The sequence below is a fragment of the Prionailurus viverrinus genome, chromosome F2, assembly GCF_022837055.1.
Source record: "Prionailurus viverrinus isolate Anna chromosome F2, UM_Priviv_1.0, whole genome shotgun sequence".
NCBI classification, from domain to species: domain Eukaryota; kingdom Metazoa; phylum Chordata; class Mammalia; order Carnivora; family Felidae; genus Prionailurus; species Prionailurus viverrinus.
In genome coordinates this window covers 20794122-20811884 of record NC_062578.1, presented here as the reverse complement: position 1 = coordinate 20811884, position 17763 = coordinate 20794122, and the positions used below count along the sequence as shown (strand labels likewise).

The 17763-nt window shown below is 40.7% G+C and overlaps 1 protein-coding gene and 1 pseudogene across 1 annotated transcript in view; one reads left to right on the top strand and one right to left on the bottom strand.

Annotated features, from left to right (window-relative positions):
* The window catches only part of TRAM1 (translocation associated membrane protein 1), a 33814-nt gene extending 26662 nt beyond the window's left edge, over positions 1-7152 (top strand). Inside the window, exon 11 of the mRNA XM_047841880.1 lies at positions 5577-7152. Coding sequence (XP_047697836.1) covers positions 5577-5650 — 74 coding nt within the window. The 3' untranslated portion in view covers positions 5651-7152. The remainder of the gene's footprint in view (positions 1-5576) is intronic.
* A 2033-nt stretch (positions 7153-9185) lies between these two features.
* Positions 9186-10283, bottom strand: LOC125156181 (spermine synthase-like; annotated as a pseudogene).
* Positions 10284-17763: the final 7480 nt, after the last annotated feature.

The following is a 17763-nucleotide window of genomic DNA, read 5'->3' as shown; positions in this document are numbered from 1 at the left end:
TTTTTATTTCATTTTCTTGCCATATTGCCCTGCCTAGAACCTCCAGAATAATTTTGAATAGAAGTAGTGAGAGCAGACATTCTTACCTTGTTACTGATTTTATCAGGAAGGCATCTAGTCTTTTCACATTAAGTATGATGTTATTACCTATGGGTTTTCCTAAATGTCTTTAGCAGCATGAGGAAGTTCCCTTCTATTTCGCGTTTGTTAGCATTTTCATTATGAAAGAATGTTCTATTTTGTCACTTGCTTTTTCTACATCTACTACTGAGATCATCAGATGGTTTTTGTCCTTCCATTTTTTTGATATCATGTATTCCCATTAATTGATTTTTGAATGTTAAGCCAATAGTGCATTCCTGGGATAAATCCCATTTGGTCGTGGTATATAATCCTCTTTAAGATGTTGTTTGATTTGGTTTGCTAGTATTTTATTGAGCATTTTTATATCTATATTCATAAAGGATATTGATGGGTATTTTTTTGTAAAATATTTGTTTTCAGATGTAAAACCAGTCTTGCATTTATGGCACAAAGGTGATGATGATAATGCATCACTTTTAGTAGATTGGTGTTTTCAGTATTTTTTTAGAATTTTTGCATCTGTATTCACAAAAGATTGGCCTCTAATCTGTTTTTCTTTTTGTTTTTGTAATATTTTTGTCAGATCTTGGTATCAGGGTGATGATGGCTTTATAAAAAGTATTGAGGGGCACCTGGGTGGCTCAGTGGTTAAGTGTCCAGCTCTTGGTTTCTGCTCAGGTCATGATCTTGTGGTTTTGTGGGTTTGAGCCCCCCATCAGGCTCTGTGCTGACGGTGCGGAGCCTGCTTGGAATCCTTGGTGTCCATCTCTTTCTGCCCCTCCTCCACTCACACTGTCTCTCTCAAAAATAAATAAACAAACCATTAATAGCTTTATCCTTTGTGTGATTTCAAGCATTGTTTCGTACTTAAATGTTTGGAAGAATCCATCAGTGAAGCCATGTAACCTAGAATCTTCTCTAGGGGAGGATATTTACATTATTTAATAGATAATAGGATTATTCAGATATTTTATTCCTTATTGTGTCTCTTTTGGTAAGTTGTGTTTTCAAGGAATTTGTCCATTGCATCTAATTTGCAGTTATATTGGTAAAATTATTCATAATATTCTTTTATTAATTTGTGTACAACAGTGGTATCTTATTCCCTATGTTAGTAATTTATGCCTTTATCTCTTTTTTTTTTTTTTTTTCATTAGCCAAGAACCAACATTTGTGGGGGATTTTATTGATTTTCATAGTCATATCATTGATTTCTGTTCTCATTTCCCTTTTTGGGGCTTGATTTGCTGTTTTGTTATTTGTGGTTTACCTTCTTGAAATGAATTTTTATATCATTGATTTTCCACCCATCTTGTGAATTACTTGCAATTAGGGCAGACTTTCCCTTTCAGCACTGCTTTAGCTGCATTTTACAAATTTTGATATGTCTTTTTCATTATCATTCAGTTCAGGATATTATAATTCCAATCTGGTTTCTTCTTTGACCCATGCATTACTTATTAGTACATTGTTTAATTAACATCTACTTGGGCATTTTCCAGTGGTTTTGTTGTTGTTGTTACTCATTTCTAGCTTAATTCTGTTATTGTTTAAGAACATGTTCTGAATGATTTCAGTTCTTTGGAGTTTATTGAGACTTTCATTATGGCTCAGCATGTGTTCAGTTTTGGTAAATGTTCCATTTATACTTCAAAAGAGTGTGTTTTCCGTATTTGTTGGATATTCCATTACATATCGGGTCAGATTTGTTACTGTATTGTTCAGTCTTTTATATCTCTACTGTTTTGGTGGAAGGAGTTCTGTTGGTTCAGTCAGTTATTGCAGGAGATATTGACCACTTCTCCTTGTAGCTTATAAGTTTTTGCTTTAAATATTTTGAAGATGTAGGTACATCAAAATTTAGGGTTGTTCTAAATTCCTATTGAATATGTCCTTTTCTCTTAATGAATGTCCACCTTCATCTCTAGTAAATGTCTGAATTTACTATAGCTACAACAGTTTTTTTTTATGTTTATTTATTTTGAGGGAGAGAGAGTGAGGGAGGGGCAGAGAGAAAGGGAGAGAGAGAGAGAGAATCTGCTGGACAGTGTGGGAAAGACACAGGGCTCGAACTCACAAACCATGAGATCATGACCTAAGCCAAAGTCAAGATTTCAGACGCTTAATTGACTGAGCCACCCAGGCACCCTGCTACACCAACTTACTTTCGGTAAAATGTTGAGGTGTATCTTTTTCTATATTTTTTCTACTTTAAACCTTTCTTTGTTATTAAATATAAATTGTGTCTCTTGTAAACACATATAATTGGATTTATTTTCATCCAGTGTGATAATTTTTTGGCAGTTATACTGTGATGTCCCTGGGTGTGGTTGTCTTTGTATTTATCCTGCATTCTGTCATGTAGAGCTTCCTGAGTCGTGGCTTAGTTTGTTTTACATTTTTGGAGAGTTCTTGACCATAATTTCTTCAAATATTCTTCTGTCCCATTCTCTCTCTTGTCCTTTTGGAACTCCAATAATATGTGTTAAATCCTCTTCCCCTGTCTCTTACATCTTTTCATACTTTCTGCATTTTTTATCCCTTTTCTTTGAGTTTCAGTCTGAGTATTTTTTCTGGTTCACTGGTCTCTTCTGTTGTGCCTAATCTGCTGTTCATTTTTTTTGTTTTGTTTTGTTTTTTGTGTTTTTAAATTTTTTTTTTCCAACGTTTATTTATTTTTGGGACAGAGAGAGACAGAGCATGAACGGGGGAGGGGCAGAGAGAGAGGGAGACACAGAATCCGAAACAGGCTCCAGGCTCTGAGCCATCAGCCCAGAGCCCGACGCAGGGCTCGAACTCCCGGACCGCGAGATCGTGACCTGGCTGAAGTCGGACGCTTAACCGACTGCGCCACCCAGGCGCCCCCATTTGTTAAGTCTGCATTTTTAGTTACTGTATTTTCCAGTTCTAGGATTAAAGATTTTAGTTCTCTGGTGAAATTCTCCATATTTTCATTTCTTTCTTTCTGGGCCTTGATTTTCCTCAAATAGAATTCCAGCTTCTTGCGCTCTAGCACATAGCAATCTGCTCAGCCATACTGACCTGGTCTTTAAGCAATGCACACAAGAAGCTTGCCCTGATGGAACTGTTCCTCCTAAAGACTGCTGATTATGGCATTCTTTTTCCTGTCATTACATTTCTTCTGAAATTTCTTTGATTCTTTTTTGTTTAAAATCTCTTCCTCCTTAGGAATCAACTTGGCTCCCTGCTTGCAGCCCATAGTGGGACTCATACTGTTGTCAGCATGGTGTGCTGTCATTGAACACAGTACAATTCCTCACTAGTATCTTGGTGTGGACTAGTTCACTGTTGGATGCATTGTAGACAGTGTCAGTAATTCCACTCAGAGCCCCAGGAGAAGTTCCCCACATCCAGCCTCAAGGCACAGTACTTCTTATTGCCTCCCCAGATTGGGACTGTGTGTATGGGGCAGAGCATCCCAGCTCATACTTCTGCTTCTTGTGGAAGGGCTTTCTCTTGCCCCTGGTTTTGCAGGGCTTGTGCCAGTTGTCCCGTGAGATGCCCATCACCTGGTGCTGGCTGAAAAAAACGAAGATCTATTTCTGATACATACTTTTTTTCTCTTGGTTTTTAGTCATTTGGTCTTGCTTTCTGATGGCTGGTAATTTTTAATTGAATACTGGACATTTTATATAACAATGTGTGTAGGCTCTAGATGTGTTTATAGAGGCTCTGGGTTGAATATGGGTAGATCATTCTATCCTGTCACAGTATCCATTTCCAGTTTGCCCTCATTCCTAGGACATCAACAGCTATTTGTACAATCTGTCTTCTCTGACAGACTCTGAATTCAAATTTTTTTCTTCCTGTTATTATAGAGTAATCAGCTCTCTTGTACTTGCAAAGGAAGTGCTCTCTGCTTGACTTCTCTGAGTCTTGCTTTGTGCATGCATGTTCAGTAATTGGGAGAAATACACAGAGCTGCCTTGTTTGTATGTTTTTTTCATTGTCTTCAAACAGCCAAGTTTTGTATTCCAACTTTTTTTTTAATTTTATTTTTTTAATTTACATCCAAATTAATTAGCATATAGTGCAACAATGATTTCAGGAGTAGATTCCTTAGTGCCCCTTACCCATTTAGCCCATCCCCCCCTCCCATAACCCCTCCAGTAACCCTCAGTTTGTTCTCCATATTTATGGGTCTCTTCTGTTTTGTCCCCCTCCCTGTTTTTATTTGGTTTCCCTTCCCTTAGTTCATCTGTTTTATCTCTTAAAGCCCTCATATGAGTGAAGTCATATGATGTTTGTCTTTCTCTGGCTAATTTCACCTAGCATAATACCCTCCAGTTCCATCCACATAGTTGCAAATGGCAAGATTTCATTCTTTTTGATTGCCGAGTAAGACTCCATTGTCTATACATACCACATCTTCTTTATCTATTCATCCATCGATGGACATTTGGGCTCTTTCCATCCTTTGGCTATTGTTGATAGTGCTGCTATAAACATGGGGGTGCATGTGTCCCTTCGAAACAGCACACCTGTATCCCGTGGATAAATGCCTAGTAGTGCAATTGCTGGGTCGTAGGGTAGTTGTATTTTTAGTTTTTTGAGGAACCTCCATATTGTTTTTCAGAATGGCTGCACCAGCTTGCATTCCCATGTATTCCAACTTTTATGGATCTTTTTGGAGAGATGAGTCTGACATTAGTTGTATACACACACATACATACATACATACATACATACATACGTATATATATATACCCATCATAACTTGAAGAAGGCGGCAGCCATAGTACACTCCTAAACATAAGAGTTATCCTAAATACCGACTCTGTGTATTGTAAAGAAACATATCCCTAAGAACTTTGCAGACAAATGTGAAAGGTTCTTTATTTCTATCAAAAGTACTGCTCTTAAGACTACTATTTTAAAATTCTTGTAATTGATTTTAGAATTTTTTGTTTTCTGTCACTTTTTTAAAAATTTTTTGTAAATTATAAATTTACATCAGTAATTGCTTTTTTTCTAATTTATATTTTTTGAGATACAATTGACATAGTTTTTTTTTTTAATTTGCTACTTTTGGTTCATTGTGTTACATGTTACCAGGTTTTATGATTGGTTAAATACTATTAAAAATTAATTACCACTGGGGCGCCTGGGTGGCGCAGTCGGTTAAGCGTCCGACTTCAGCCAGGTCACGATCTCGCGGTCCGTGAGTTCGAGCCCCGCATCGGGCTCTGGGCTGATGGCTCAGAGCCTGGAGCCTGTTTCCGATTCTGTGTCTCCCTCTCTCTCTCTGCCCCTCCCCCGTTCATGCTCTGTCTCTCTCTGTCCCAAAAATAAATAAACGTTGAAAAAATATTTAAAAAAAAAAAATTAATTACCACTAAGTTTTACATAAGGACAAACGGATACATACGAGGTTTTAAATTTCCTTTTCTGAAGGTACTTTTATGAATAAAGATGGTATTCTTTGCATTTCTTTAGAAAAGAGAGTAACCCTGATTCTTTTCTCTTTTCAGAAAATGGTGTAAATGGAACAGTAACTTCAAATGGAGCAGACTCTCCCCGTAATAGAAAAGAGAAATCTTCATAATGAATTATAATCTAATTGATTAATGTCCCCAAAGAAATCTGCTTTTTACTATATCTTTCAGCACTAGAGATTTTTTTCTGTCCTTGAAAATACAGTTTGTGCTCTTTGATTCTTGCTATTGTACTGTTTCATGCATTTTTTTAAAGGGCATTTGAGGGAAGGATGATTACTATGAGTGAAAAAAATATTTAGCTTAGACTAAGCTACCTGCCTTCAAAATAGTTTAGGGACCACCACCATATTTTATTTTGTTTTTTATCTTTGAACGTTTTTCTAATGATTTGGAGAGATAACTATTTACAAAAATTCTACATATCAGTGATAAAATTTCTTGCTGTCACCAATTTTTTATATTAGCAAGATGGCCTCTTCCAGCAAGGTCATATTTTTAAAGTTATCTTTCAGGGTAAAATGGAAATACTATAAAGTTGGAAGTCAAACTTTAATATGTTTTCAAGTATCCTCTAATTTTTAGGAATTTTTGTAGTCTTTACACCTGGGGAAAAAGATTTGTAAATTCGCTAAAATAATTGTGTGCTTTATTATATAGGTAACGGTTGTTAATGTCACATCCCCATTTAAAAGAAAACATACTATTGGTTATGATGTGTGGAGATTTATTGCCGTATGTATTGAATCAAAATATATGAACATAAAACTACATGTGAAGAAAAATCTTTCTTGTGCATTTTCAACACTTATAAACTGGAAATCAGAAAATTAAATATTTACTATAAAGAAGCAAAGTTGACTATAGCCCTTTTTGATATGTTTGTTAATAATGATTCTTAATGGGGCTTGTTATAAGTTCTATATGCACAGCATCTTAGAAAAATACTGTTTAACCTACAAACCCTTTTTAAAAATAATGCCTACTTTGATTTATATCTATAAAAAGAATGCTGGGTAATTATATTTGGAAAACACTGCGCTAATCTTAAAGAAATCAAAAATTGAGTTGGATAAATAGTCTTATAAAAGACAGTGCTTTATGTTATAACTATAGCTTTGGTCCCATCTTTAATTGAGAAGCATTTATCTGTATAAAACATATTTTTGGATAAATATATATATATATATTTGTATCTCTAAAGAAAGGCTCTAAAAAACATTTGAGTAAAACATTTGGTTCCCTTTTCTATAATTATCCTTAAAAATTCTTACAGCTATATTTGGTTTTTTGTTGTCTTCACAGGACCTATACTGCTCCTTTTGGTGTTCACATCTTGTTCTCCATTTCTCACTTTTGTCACCAGCTCATGTTTGTGCCATTTTTAGTATAAAAGTTGCAGGCTTGTTAGGTCTGCAGCTTAATAAGTTGCCATGCTGCTAGAAAGTTTTGCTTTCTATTTCCAGCTGTTTACTTACTTCCTGGAAAAAGTAGTAGCTCTCTGTAGCATCATGGAGTTTCAGTGGAACCAAATTTTTGCCATTAAAAACTGGCATTATATTGAACTATATACATTGAGAAATCAATCAAAATAAAATTTTTACTTTCACAAGCTGTATCCTGGACATTTTCTTTATTGTTAGCAAGTTTTATGCTTTTAGTATATAATCTCATTTAAATGTACCATGTTTAAACAGTAAACTCTTCACAGACATTCAGAATAGCCTTTCCCAAAAAACTTTTATGCAAAAAAAGGTGATTAGTTTCATATAATTTATGCGAGCTACTGAGGGAAACAAATGGTCAATAAATTCAGAGACTGCTGAGTTAAAAGGTGTTTCTTTTTTTTTTTTTTTTAATTTTTTTTTTTCAATGTTTTTTTATTTATTTTTGGGACAGAGAGAGACAGAGCATGAATGGGGGAGGGTCGGAGAGAGAGGGAGACACAGAATCAGAAACAGGCTCCAGGCTCCGAGCCATCAGCCCAGAGCCTGACGCGGGGCTCGAACTCACGGACCGCGAGATCGTGACCTGGCTGAAGTCGGACGCTCAACCGACTGCGCCACCCAGGCGCCCCAAAAGGTGTTTCTTTACTACAGAACTTTTCAACCCTTTATATGCAGATATGCTGATGCACCAAGAATATTTGCAATGGGGATATAATATGTAGTGTAAATCCTTTGTATGTAGCTAAAACTTCACAGACACACTTAAATACCCAAGTGTATTTGTGAATTATATAAGCTCTAGACCCCCTTGTCCCAAATGCTCTCAGGAAAGTCTTTCTTTACTGGCCTTCAGGTCATGGCAGAATATGGCATTGTCACCTGGCCTCAGGTCAGCTTCCTGATGGGAAGCATGCAGGACCGCCAGCTGTCAGAGTCATTGAGTAGCCTTGAACTAGTTGCTTTACCATTTTGGGATTCAGTCTTTGCCTCTGTAAAATGCCTTTTTGCTTGCTTGCATTGTAGAATATGGTTGTGGGTGGTCCAGGTGGACTATTCTGGAACAAAAGTATTAACTGCATTCTTCTAAAATTCACTAATTCTGCACAGTCAAAACCAGAACTAATCCCAGAACAAAGCTTGTATAGATGAAGAAATGAGATATTTTTTGTGGCACATTTTGTTAGCAATATCCAATGACACCCTGTGTCTACAAGGTGTTCCCAAATGTTTTCACTGAAAACTAGTTCTGCCTGTCTACATAAAACAGAATTGTTTTCAAGAAGTGATAGTTAACATTGATCGTTTCTTTTTTTTTTTTTCTAATTTATACTTTTCTCTGAAACATTGCCATTCATTTTTTCTTAACTCTTACAAGCACCAAATTTCAATATCTAATAAGTCAATTTGGGGAGAAAGAAGCACCATCAAGAACTTCCCTCCAGACCAAAACAGTGATGTTCATTCCTCCAAACAACTAAATTCAATCATTGTGATCTTCATGATCACAACAAAAACAAAAAGCCCACACACAAAAAAAGTAACAAAAGTCACATTCTAGGGGTTAAGTGCATTTAGCCATCACTGTGCTGTCTGTTCATCCTTAAGCTGACTTTAAAAAAAGAAGAAACACCCTAGCCCATCCAAATATACTTTTTCCATTTACTTTTTTTTTTTTTTTAATGTTTATTTACTTTTGAGAGACAGAGCACGAGCAGGGGAGGGGCAGAGAAAGGGAGACACGGAATCTGAAGCAGGTTCCAGGCTCTGAGCCGTCAGCACAGAGCCCCATGCGGGGCTCGAACTCATAAACCATGAGATCATGACCTGAGCCGAAGTCGGCGATTAACCGGCAGAGCCACCCGGGTGCCCCCATTTACTTTTTTTTAATTAAAAATAAGAATTAGAAAAAAAAGGGGCGCCTGGGTGGCGCAGTCGGTTAAGCGTCCGACTTCAGCCAGGTCACGATCTCACGGTCCGTGAGTTCGAGCCCCGCATCAGGCTCTGGGCTGATGGCTCAGAGCCTGGAGCCTGTTTCCGATTCTGTGTCTCCCTCTCTCTCTGCCCCTCCCCCGTTCATGCTCTGTCTCTCTCTGTCCCCCCAAAAAATGAATAAACGTTGAAAAAAAAATTTTTTTTTAAATAAAAAAAAAGAATTAGAAAAAAAAAAAAAACTTGAAAGGATTCACTGTTGCCTGACTCATTTTGATGTATACAGCATAAGAAGGTCAGGAAGGCTATTTGCAGCATGCATGATTAGGGGATACTGGTCTTCAAGGTTCTTTCTACCAAACAGTGTAAATACCCACAATTCCAAGTGTGAAAGAACATCGATGATCCCTTAGAATTCCATAGGACAATACAGCCTCCCGAGCTGATCGTGGAGTTGAGAGTGCTTCTGTCAAATTGACAGTTACCATGTGTAAAATATTTCCTATCCTGTTCCAGTACTTTCATTGAGAGGTCAAGAATTAGCCTGAGAAACTCCCATGTGGAACCTTCCGGAGATGTGGAGATTGGAACAGCTGTCAAATCATGAATCACATAAACTCTCTTTGGTGTATCTCTTCAGTACTGGGATAGAGTCTTCTATTAGAACCTGAAAGTAGGCTCTTTCAAGTTTTGTCTAAGGTGATGCCTCATGTTTTTCACATGCATTTCTTACATTCATCAATCACCATTTGGTCAATCTCCACCATAGTGACCATCACTGGTTTCAGTTTGACTATTTCACATATGTCCCCATCTCCACCCCCTAGAATCAGTGCCACTGTAGTCTTTTCCAATGCCCACGATGGTTTGGATATACCTCAATCACCCTCTGCCAGGTTAACACCCCCACTTAAGGATGAGAATATTTCCAAATTTCTTTGAGTGTAGAATTGTAATGTTCTGAAAGGTGAATCTTCATTACACCAGGCACCTCTGTGTCATACTCAGGCAGCCATCAGCTCAACCAGGCAGCCATCAGCAGTGGGCCACTGTCCATGGGTGGTCATCGCTTCAGTTCTTCCATTCTCTCTTCTACTTTTTCAAAAGACTCAACTTCTTGGCCTTGCGAATCACCATCATAACTCTGAAGTGCCAACAATGCCAATCCATGTGGGTGAATTCTCAAATTGGCAAAGCTGCCTTTTTGGTTTACGAAGGCCGCTAAATAACTGTGGTCTTGCCAGTTGTGCACCGACTCTGTCATCGCTTGCTCCTGGAAAGTGGACTGGAGGCCTTTTAGAACAGTCTCACCATCAGCTTTGGCGCCGAGCATGAAGGTGAGCGCGCTGTGCCCCGCTGTTGGCATAGTGAGGCGAGGCCCTGTGCCACACCTGAGGGAGGAGGCGGCAGGAGCCTGGGGGGCTGCTCGGCCTGTCAGGCTGCGGCCTGCAGGGAGGGCCCACTGGTTTGCATTTTACGAAAATGTTCTTAACGTTTATTCTTGAGAGATAGAGACAGAGTGCGAGCAGGGGAGGGGCAGAGAAGGGGGAGACACAGAATCCAAAGCAGGCTCCTGACCTGACACGGGTCACGAACTCACAAACTGTGAGATCATGACCTGAGCCCAAGTCAGAGACTTAACCACAGAGCCACCCAGGCACCCCTGGTTTTTAAAGGAGTGGCTTCAAGAGGCACCTGGGTGGCTCAGTTGGTTAAGCGTGTGGACTTCAGCTCAGATCATGATCGCGCAGTTTGTGAGTTCAAGCCGCGCATCAGGCTTGCTGCTGTCAGCACAGAGCCCGATTCAGATCCTCTGTCCCTCTCTCTCTGCCCCTCCCCTGCTTGTGCTCCTCAAAAATAAATAAAACATTTTAAAAAATGAAAATGAGAAAATAGAGGAATGGCTTCAAAAGCAATCCTGGGGAAATTCCAGGGAAATGCTTAAACAGATGGTTCTCCCCAAAGATCACCCTTGATGTGATAGGTGATTCAGTTAATCATCAACTATAAAATTTCAACACAAGACAGGTTTGGGAATTTCAAAGCAGACATTAGCAAGTATTTGTTGCAAGAATGAAAGATTAGTAACCCAGGGCCTGAGAAGGGAATGAATGGGGTTAGACTGCATTGGAAGCCCAATCCACTAGGATGAAACGAGGCATTATTTACAAAAACAAACCAGTCCTGGGTTTAAGCATGATTTGCTTTACAAAATTAACCAGCTTTATTCAACACCATTCAGGAAGAGGCTAAGCCAATTTGTCTAACTATTTTCAGTGAAAATACTTTGCTGGCTTAAGGCTGAAATCAAACATTTGGGTGTCCTGAAAGCAAGCAAATCAGAAAAAAGCAGTTAAGAGGTTTAGGCCCATCACATAGTCTCATGCATAACTATTAGTAACTTTGAGGTTAAGTGAGCCAAAGAAAAAAAACATAGTCTCTTGTGAAGATTCCCACGTCAACCAATTCAAGTGATAAATAACCTTGTTGACTTCTGTTAACATTAACAGGCACAAAATGGTTAGACTAGCAGACCAGAGTCCAAATCTTGACTTCTCCACTGATAGCTCTGTGTGGCCTAATGTCTGTGCCTCAGTTTCCTGAGATACGTAATGGCGCCTACCCCACGAGGTAGTTTGCAGACTAAGATAATGTGCATAAACTGCATTCCTCCATGCCTAATGTTCACTAGATGTTAGTTGTAGGCTCACAACGTTGTGACAAACACAGTAAAGGAATGATTAATACTATTAAGTAAGTCTAGTTGTTACTACTTCTCCATATATGATTCATTATACAAGGTTATAGAGCACTCCTGTTCTCGAATGCACATACCCTTGAGCAGGCAGGCCAATAAAGTTGCATGAGATGCTCAGGCCAACATTATGGTCATTTAATCACCACAAGACTGCAAGCATGCTTATCTAGCACAAAAGTTCATAAATCAAACATCCAAGTCTGTACTGAATCATTTATACTTATGTGATACCATAATTATATGTTTATTAATTTTTTAGAGAGAGAAAGTGTGTGCACATGGGGGGGGGGGGGCAGAGGGAGAGAGGGAGAGACAGAATCTTAAGCAGGCTCCACACTCAACAAGGAGCCCTAGGAAAGGCTCAATCTCACACCCCTGAGATCACTACCTGAGCAGAAATCAAGTTGGATGCTTCACCGACTGAGCCACCCAGGTGCCCCTGTGATACCATAATTATAAAAGCCGTAAATAGCTTATATAGTTTCTAAAGAATGATTTATTTTACTTTATTTTATTTTATTTATTTTTTATTTGAGAGAGAGAGCATAGGTGAGGGAGAGGGGCAGAGAGAGACAGAATCTTAAGCAGACTCCACGCTCAGGGTGAAGTTGGATGCAGGGCTTATCCCATGACCCTAGAATCATGACCAGAGCTGAAACCAAGAGTTGGAAGCCTAACCAACTGAGCCACCCAGGTGCTCCAAGAATGATATTTTTTAATTTTTTTAATGTTTATTTAGTTTTGAGAGAGGGAGAGAGAGATAATGTGTGAGCAGGGGAAGGGCAAAGAGCAAAGGAGACACAGAACCCGAAGCAGGCTCCAGGCTCTGAGCTGTCAGCACAGAGCCCAATGCGGGGCTTGAACCCACGAACTGTGAGGTCATGACCTGAGTCGAAGTTGGATGCTTAACCGACTGAGCCACCCAGGTGCCCCAAGAATGAGTTTTAAATCAGATACCTAGGGTTTATGAAATCATAGTTTCACTTCAATGGTGTGTACAACTTCTAGAAAATTTTTAGTTGCTTGGAGTTGCCTTACCTTCTACTGGGAAGAATCAAACTCCATCAGGGAAATGAGAATATTTACCTGGGATAAGGAAAAACATGTATTACAAGCAATAGTTATCAATATACTTGAACTAATCTCAAAAAAATATCCTACAAATTACAATTCCACAAGTGGACGGAAGGCCCGGCCGTAACGGTGTGTGTGGGATATACATAAAAGTGTGGATAATGCATGAAATGGACTAAACTCTGAAGACTAAGATCGCTACTTTATGGCGTCCTTGCTGATTAACTTCTGGACTAATCCTTTTTTCCTTCAACAACTATGAGAAACTATTTTATGAGAACGATTAGAGAACACTTTTTTAAATGCTATTTTACAAGACTAATTTAGGTTAGTCGTGACCTCCTAACCAGGGTGGCTCTTTTCTCTTTTTTGCTGATTTCATTCACAACAAACAAACAAAATAATAAGATACAGGTTATGTGTAACTTGGGTCAGAAGGGGAAAATGTCTATACTGTAAATAAATATATGAAGAAGAAAAAATTAAATGTGGTTTTTTTGTTTGTTTTGAGAGAGTATGTGTGTGCACATGCGCACGAGCAGGGGAGGGGCAGAGGGAGAGGGAGAGAGAATCCCAAGCAGGCTCTGCGCTGTCACAACTATGAGATCAGGACCTGAGCCGAAACCAGGAGTCGGATGCTCAACCAACTGAGCCACCCAGGCTCCCCTAAGCGTGGTTTATTATTTTTTTTTATTTTTTATTTTTTAATGTTTATTTATTTTTGAGACAGAGAGAGACAGAGCATGAATGGGGGAGGGTCAGAGAGAGAGGGAGACACAGAATCTGAAGCAGGCTCCAGGCTCTGAGCCCTCAGCACAGAGCCCGACGCGGGGCTCGAACTCACGGACCGTGAGATCGTGACCTGAGCCGAAGTCGGATGCTTAACCGACTGAGCCACCCAGGCGCCCCATAAGTGTGGTTTTTAAAAAGTGAATTCCATTCTGTAGGATTAAGGCCTAGAAGACTACGAGGAATGTCAGAAGACCGATATGCGTAAATCCCAACACACATAAGAAGCTTTGAACATTTCAAAAAAAGCAAGCAAGGCTTGGTTCAACTTGATCTTCAAAGAGAACTTACGTTAACTGCCCTCAGTGAATCCAAAGCCAAGGTTTACACCCAGAAGTCCTTTCCCTGTTGTTATTACCCTACGGTGGGTCAATGCTGCTTCGGAGCGGACACAATAATACAGGCGGCATAAAATGAAGATGGAGAGATGGCCAGGTAGCAAAGCGGAATCTCTTTCTGAAGAGAAATGCTCTACAGTGCTTCTCATTGCAATTTACAGAGCACATCTCTAAACACTGGCCGTTGTACAGAAAGCTCAGGCTCGTCTCATGTGTTCTATTAGATGGCATCTGAATTTTGTACGGCCTGCGGGGGTTTTTTGTTCTTTTAATGAACGCTGAAACAATAGAGAATTTAAAAAGCAAGCCATCTTGCAGACTATAGCTTCAGGTTTGAGTAATCACTGCTCTCCTTGTTTTTACTGTATTTTGATGAGAGCCAACATCCTAATTACAGCCCAGCATCTCCAGTTCGGCAGGCGGTGCCAATCACACCCCATTATCTATTGATGTGGAGCAAGTGCCCGTTAGGGGCTGCTGCAATCACCACCCTCATTTTCCGCTCTCGCTCCATCCACGTCAGCGCTCTCGTCTCCAGAGGTAAGAGCAGCTGTACTCTCTGTACTCATTAACCCAGCCGCCCTTGACATTTGTTCCCTTTTTTTTAAAACCTAATGTCGCAAATTCTCTACTAAAAGACTTTCAGCCTGTGATTTTTTTTTTTTGCATTGATTATTTCAGCTGTTTTCCAGGATCTGCACTTGCATCTAAAATAGTACTCTTACATTTCATACATTGAGCTTCAGAATTCCAAACAGAAGACCTGTGCCTTAGTGTGATTTGATGCGCTAGAATGGCCGATGGTGCGGGGGTGGGGGTGGGGGTTTGGGGAGGGAGACCGAGTTGAATGTAGGTCCGGAACTTCACTCATGGATCTGAATTTGGCTTTAAAAGCATTAGAAATTTGTTTCTTCCTGATATTACCAATTGCCTGAAGACCTGAGGCGGTCAGTTATGTAGGATATTTTTTTTTTACACGTAGTGATTCTCATTCCAGAGAGGCTTAGTTTTGATGGGCTCCTTCTCTGCTCTGACTCTCCGTTAGCTCGCCACATGTCCATTCTTGGCAGGATAGCTTAGAGTAATTACACTGCACCTTCATCTTTCCCCACGTGCAGTAGGGTTCCAGTGTCTTCTGAAAGGGAAGAGATGGGGAAAAGAAAATTGCATTTTTATATTCTCCTATAGCAAAGGCCCAACCTCTCCTACCTCTGTCCCCAAAATACCCTCCCACAGTCCATTCTTTACCCTCCACAATCTTTTTTTCCATAAGGCACAATAATATTGTACATTATTGATTCTAAAATAAATAATTTTAGAATATTTATTTTAAATATTCTAAACAGGGGCACCCCCCATTATTATTAAATATAAAAAACGGGGGCACCCCCCATGATTATTTTTAAGTGCTTTCCCAACCCCCTCATTGTGATCCTCCACAGGAACCCTATGAATAGGTAGGGACCATCCTTAGCCCCATTTTACAGAAACTGAATCTCAGAAAGATGAAGTGACTCAGTAAGTGACAAAGCCGGGCTTTGAACATAGGTCTTTGATCGAGAACCTGTTCTTCACTATGTTCTAACACCCCTCTCCTCCAGCCAAGCCTGTCCTTGGAAGACGGCCATTTTATTTGATCTTCAGTGTTCTTCCTTCCAAAGAGTAGATAATTGTAGATTATTAATCGTGTAAAGTAAAATCGCTTATTTATTTTATTCAATAAACACTAATACACTTTTTTTCTGGATGTTATGAGAATGCAGAAATTCCTAGAACACAGTCCCTATCTTCAAGGGCTCACAGTCCAGTGTGAGAAGCAGACATCCCAGACAATAATATCAGCAATGGGGAAAGTTCTAGAGCAGGGATAAGTACCAGGTACCTCAGATGTAAGGCTGAACTTGAGCCGGACTATCTGGCTGCTGAAAGGCTTTTTTCAGAAAATGACCCTAAGGTTGAGTTTTGAATCATGAGAATTTACTTCAGGCTTCATGTACAGTGTAAGATGATGAATGAATGAGTGAATGAATGAATGAATCCATAAATCGGTGAAAAAAGGCATCAACTATGTCTTGAAAGAGATTGAGCCCACAACTTGGGGACATGGATGTGTCAGGAAAAATCATTAAGAGACAAATCCTTGGGGGAGCCTGAGAGGGGAATGGAAAGAGGTGAAGAGATGCCAGACGCCATGGAAACCAAGCAAAGGGACTTCAGGAGGACACAGTCAGCAGTGTCCAAAGGTGCAAAGAAGAAAAAAGAAAGCCTGAAAAGAGTTGGTCGACTTTGTTTCCTTGGAAGTCTCGGTGCCCTCAGAGAAGAGCAAACAGGATGTTACCAGGTTCCCTCTGCCTCATTTTCGCTTACGGACCTAAGGCCTAGAAGGATCTGGTGGGCTCCTTGTGTGGCCTCAGCTCCCACGTGGACAGCAGATGCTGGACCTCTCCCAGCGCGTGGGGAGAGGTTGTGAGCGCAGTTTTGCAGCTCACCACCCTGCCCCAGCCTGCGGAAAATCCAAATTGGAAAAGTGCAGGCGAGGGCGGTGGGGGTGCCGGCACGTTACCCCCAGCCCTGACCTCACTGAGCGCCATGTGAGGGCATTCCTGGACTACTGTGCACGGGGCCCACCAGAGGAGCCAAGTTTGGGCAAACATTCACAGATTTTCCTCAGGCCCCCGGTTTCAGCTGTAACTACGAATATATCAGCTCTTGTGACTGCAAGTGACTTTTTTTTTAAGTTTATTTATTTTGAGAGAGAGAGAGAGAGAGAGAGCATACACACATGGGCAGGGGAGGGGCAGAGAGAAAGGAAGAGAGTGAATCACAAGCAGGCTCTGCACTGTCATTGCAGAGCCTGATGCAGGGCTCCATCCCACGAAGGTCTGTGAGATCATGACCTGAGCCGAAATCAAGAGTCGGCCACCTAATTGCCTGGGCCAACCAGCCGCCCCTGCAAGCGACTTTTTATGACCTACGACTAACTGTACAAGCTATCGGACCTGCCTGACATCCCCCTCAGGGGCAGGAAAGAAGGAACCCACAGAGTGGGTTTGAAGGGACTATGAAACAAAGTGAGGTCACTTTAGGATTCCACTCTATCAAACCCATGTAATGAAAAGGTTACGAGCAAAATCGAGGGAGAAAAGCAAAGGTTACACGGAGCGTGGTTGTTGTGGCCGGGCTGTCACTAAGCAGCCATTTAGGGCGTGGGTTGCAAGCACTGTGCCAATCGCGGTACCTGCAGGGGGAACAACACGGCGATTCCCGCCCTCCCCGGCTTCCAGTGTCAACACAAGGAGCCATGTACGAAAATAGAATGAGAAATCATAAGCTGTAGAAAGGGAGAAATCCCTGGCTTATAAAGAGAGGACACCGGCAGGAGGAGGAAAGGCCTCTCTGAGAAAACTACCGCCGAGCTAAGAAGCTCCAGATGAATAACTCGGGCAGAGAGTGAGGGAGGCCCAACCAGGGCACTCGGGCCATTGGGTGGGGGTGGCAGGAAGGGCGGGGCCTCGGGACATCGGGTTCCGTCCTTGGTGCCAAGGCGTCTCCCAAATCTTCCCATGGAGAATCACGGCCTGAAGGTGCGAATACTGTGCCGGGTCTAGCGATTGACTGTATTTATCTTTTACCCTGCTTGGGTTTTCTCAACAAGTCTTTCTCCTGTGAAGATGCTGGTGACCGAGCAAAATTTCTTGGGACACTCTCAGCAGTATTTGTAAATCTGATGGGGTCACGTGCCCCAGTGCGTATGCTTAGAATTATCATTCTGTTCCTCCTCACCATGTTATTGAGTACTATTGAGGCAGATCTTGTAGGTTAGTCAAAGAGGTAAGACGCTGCACTAAATAGCTCTATGGACGTGTCCAGAGGAGCCTGCGTCCCAG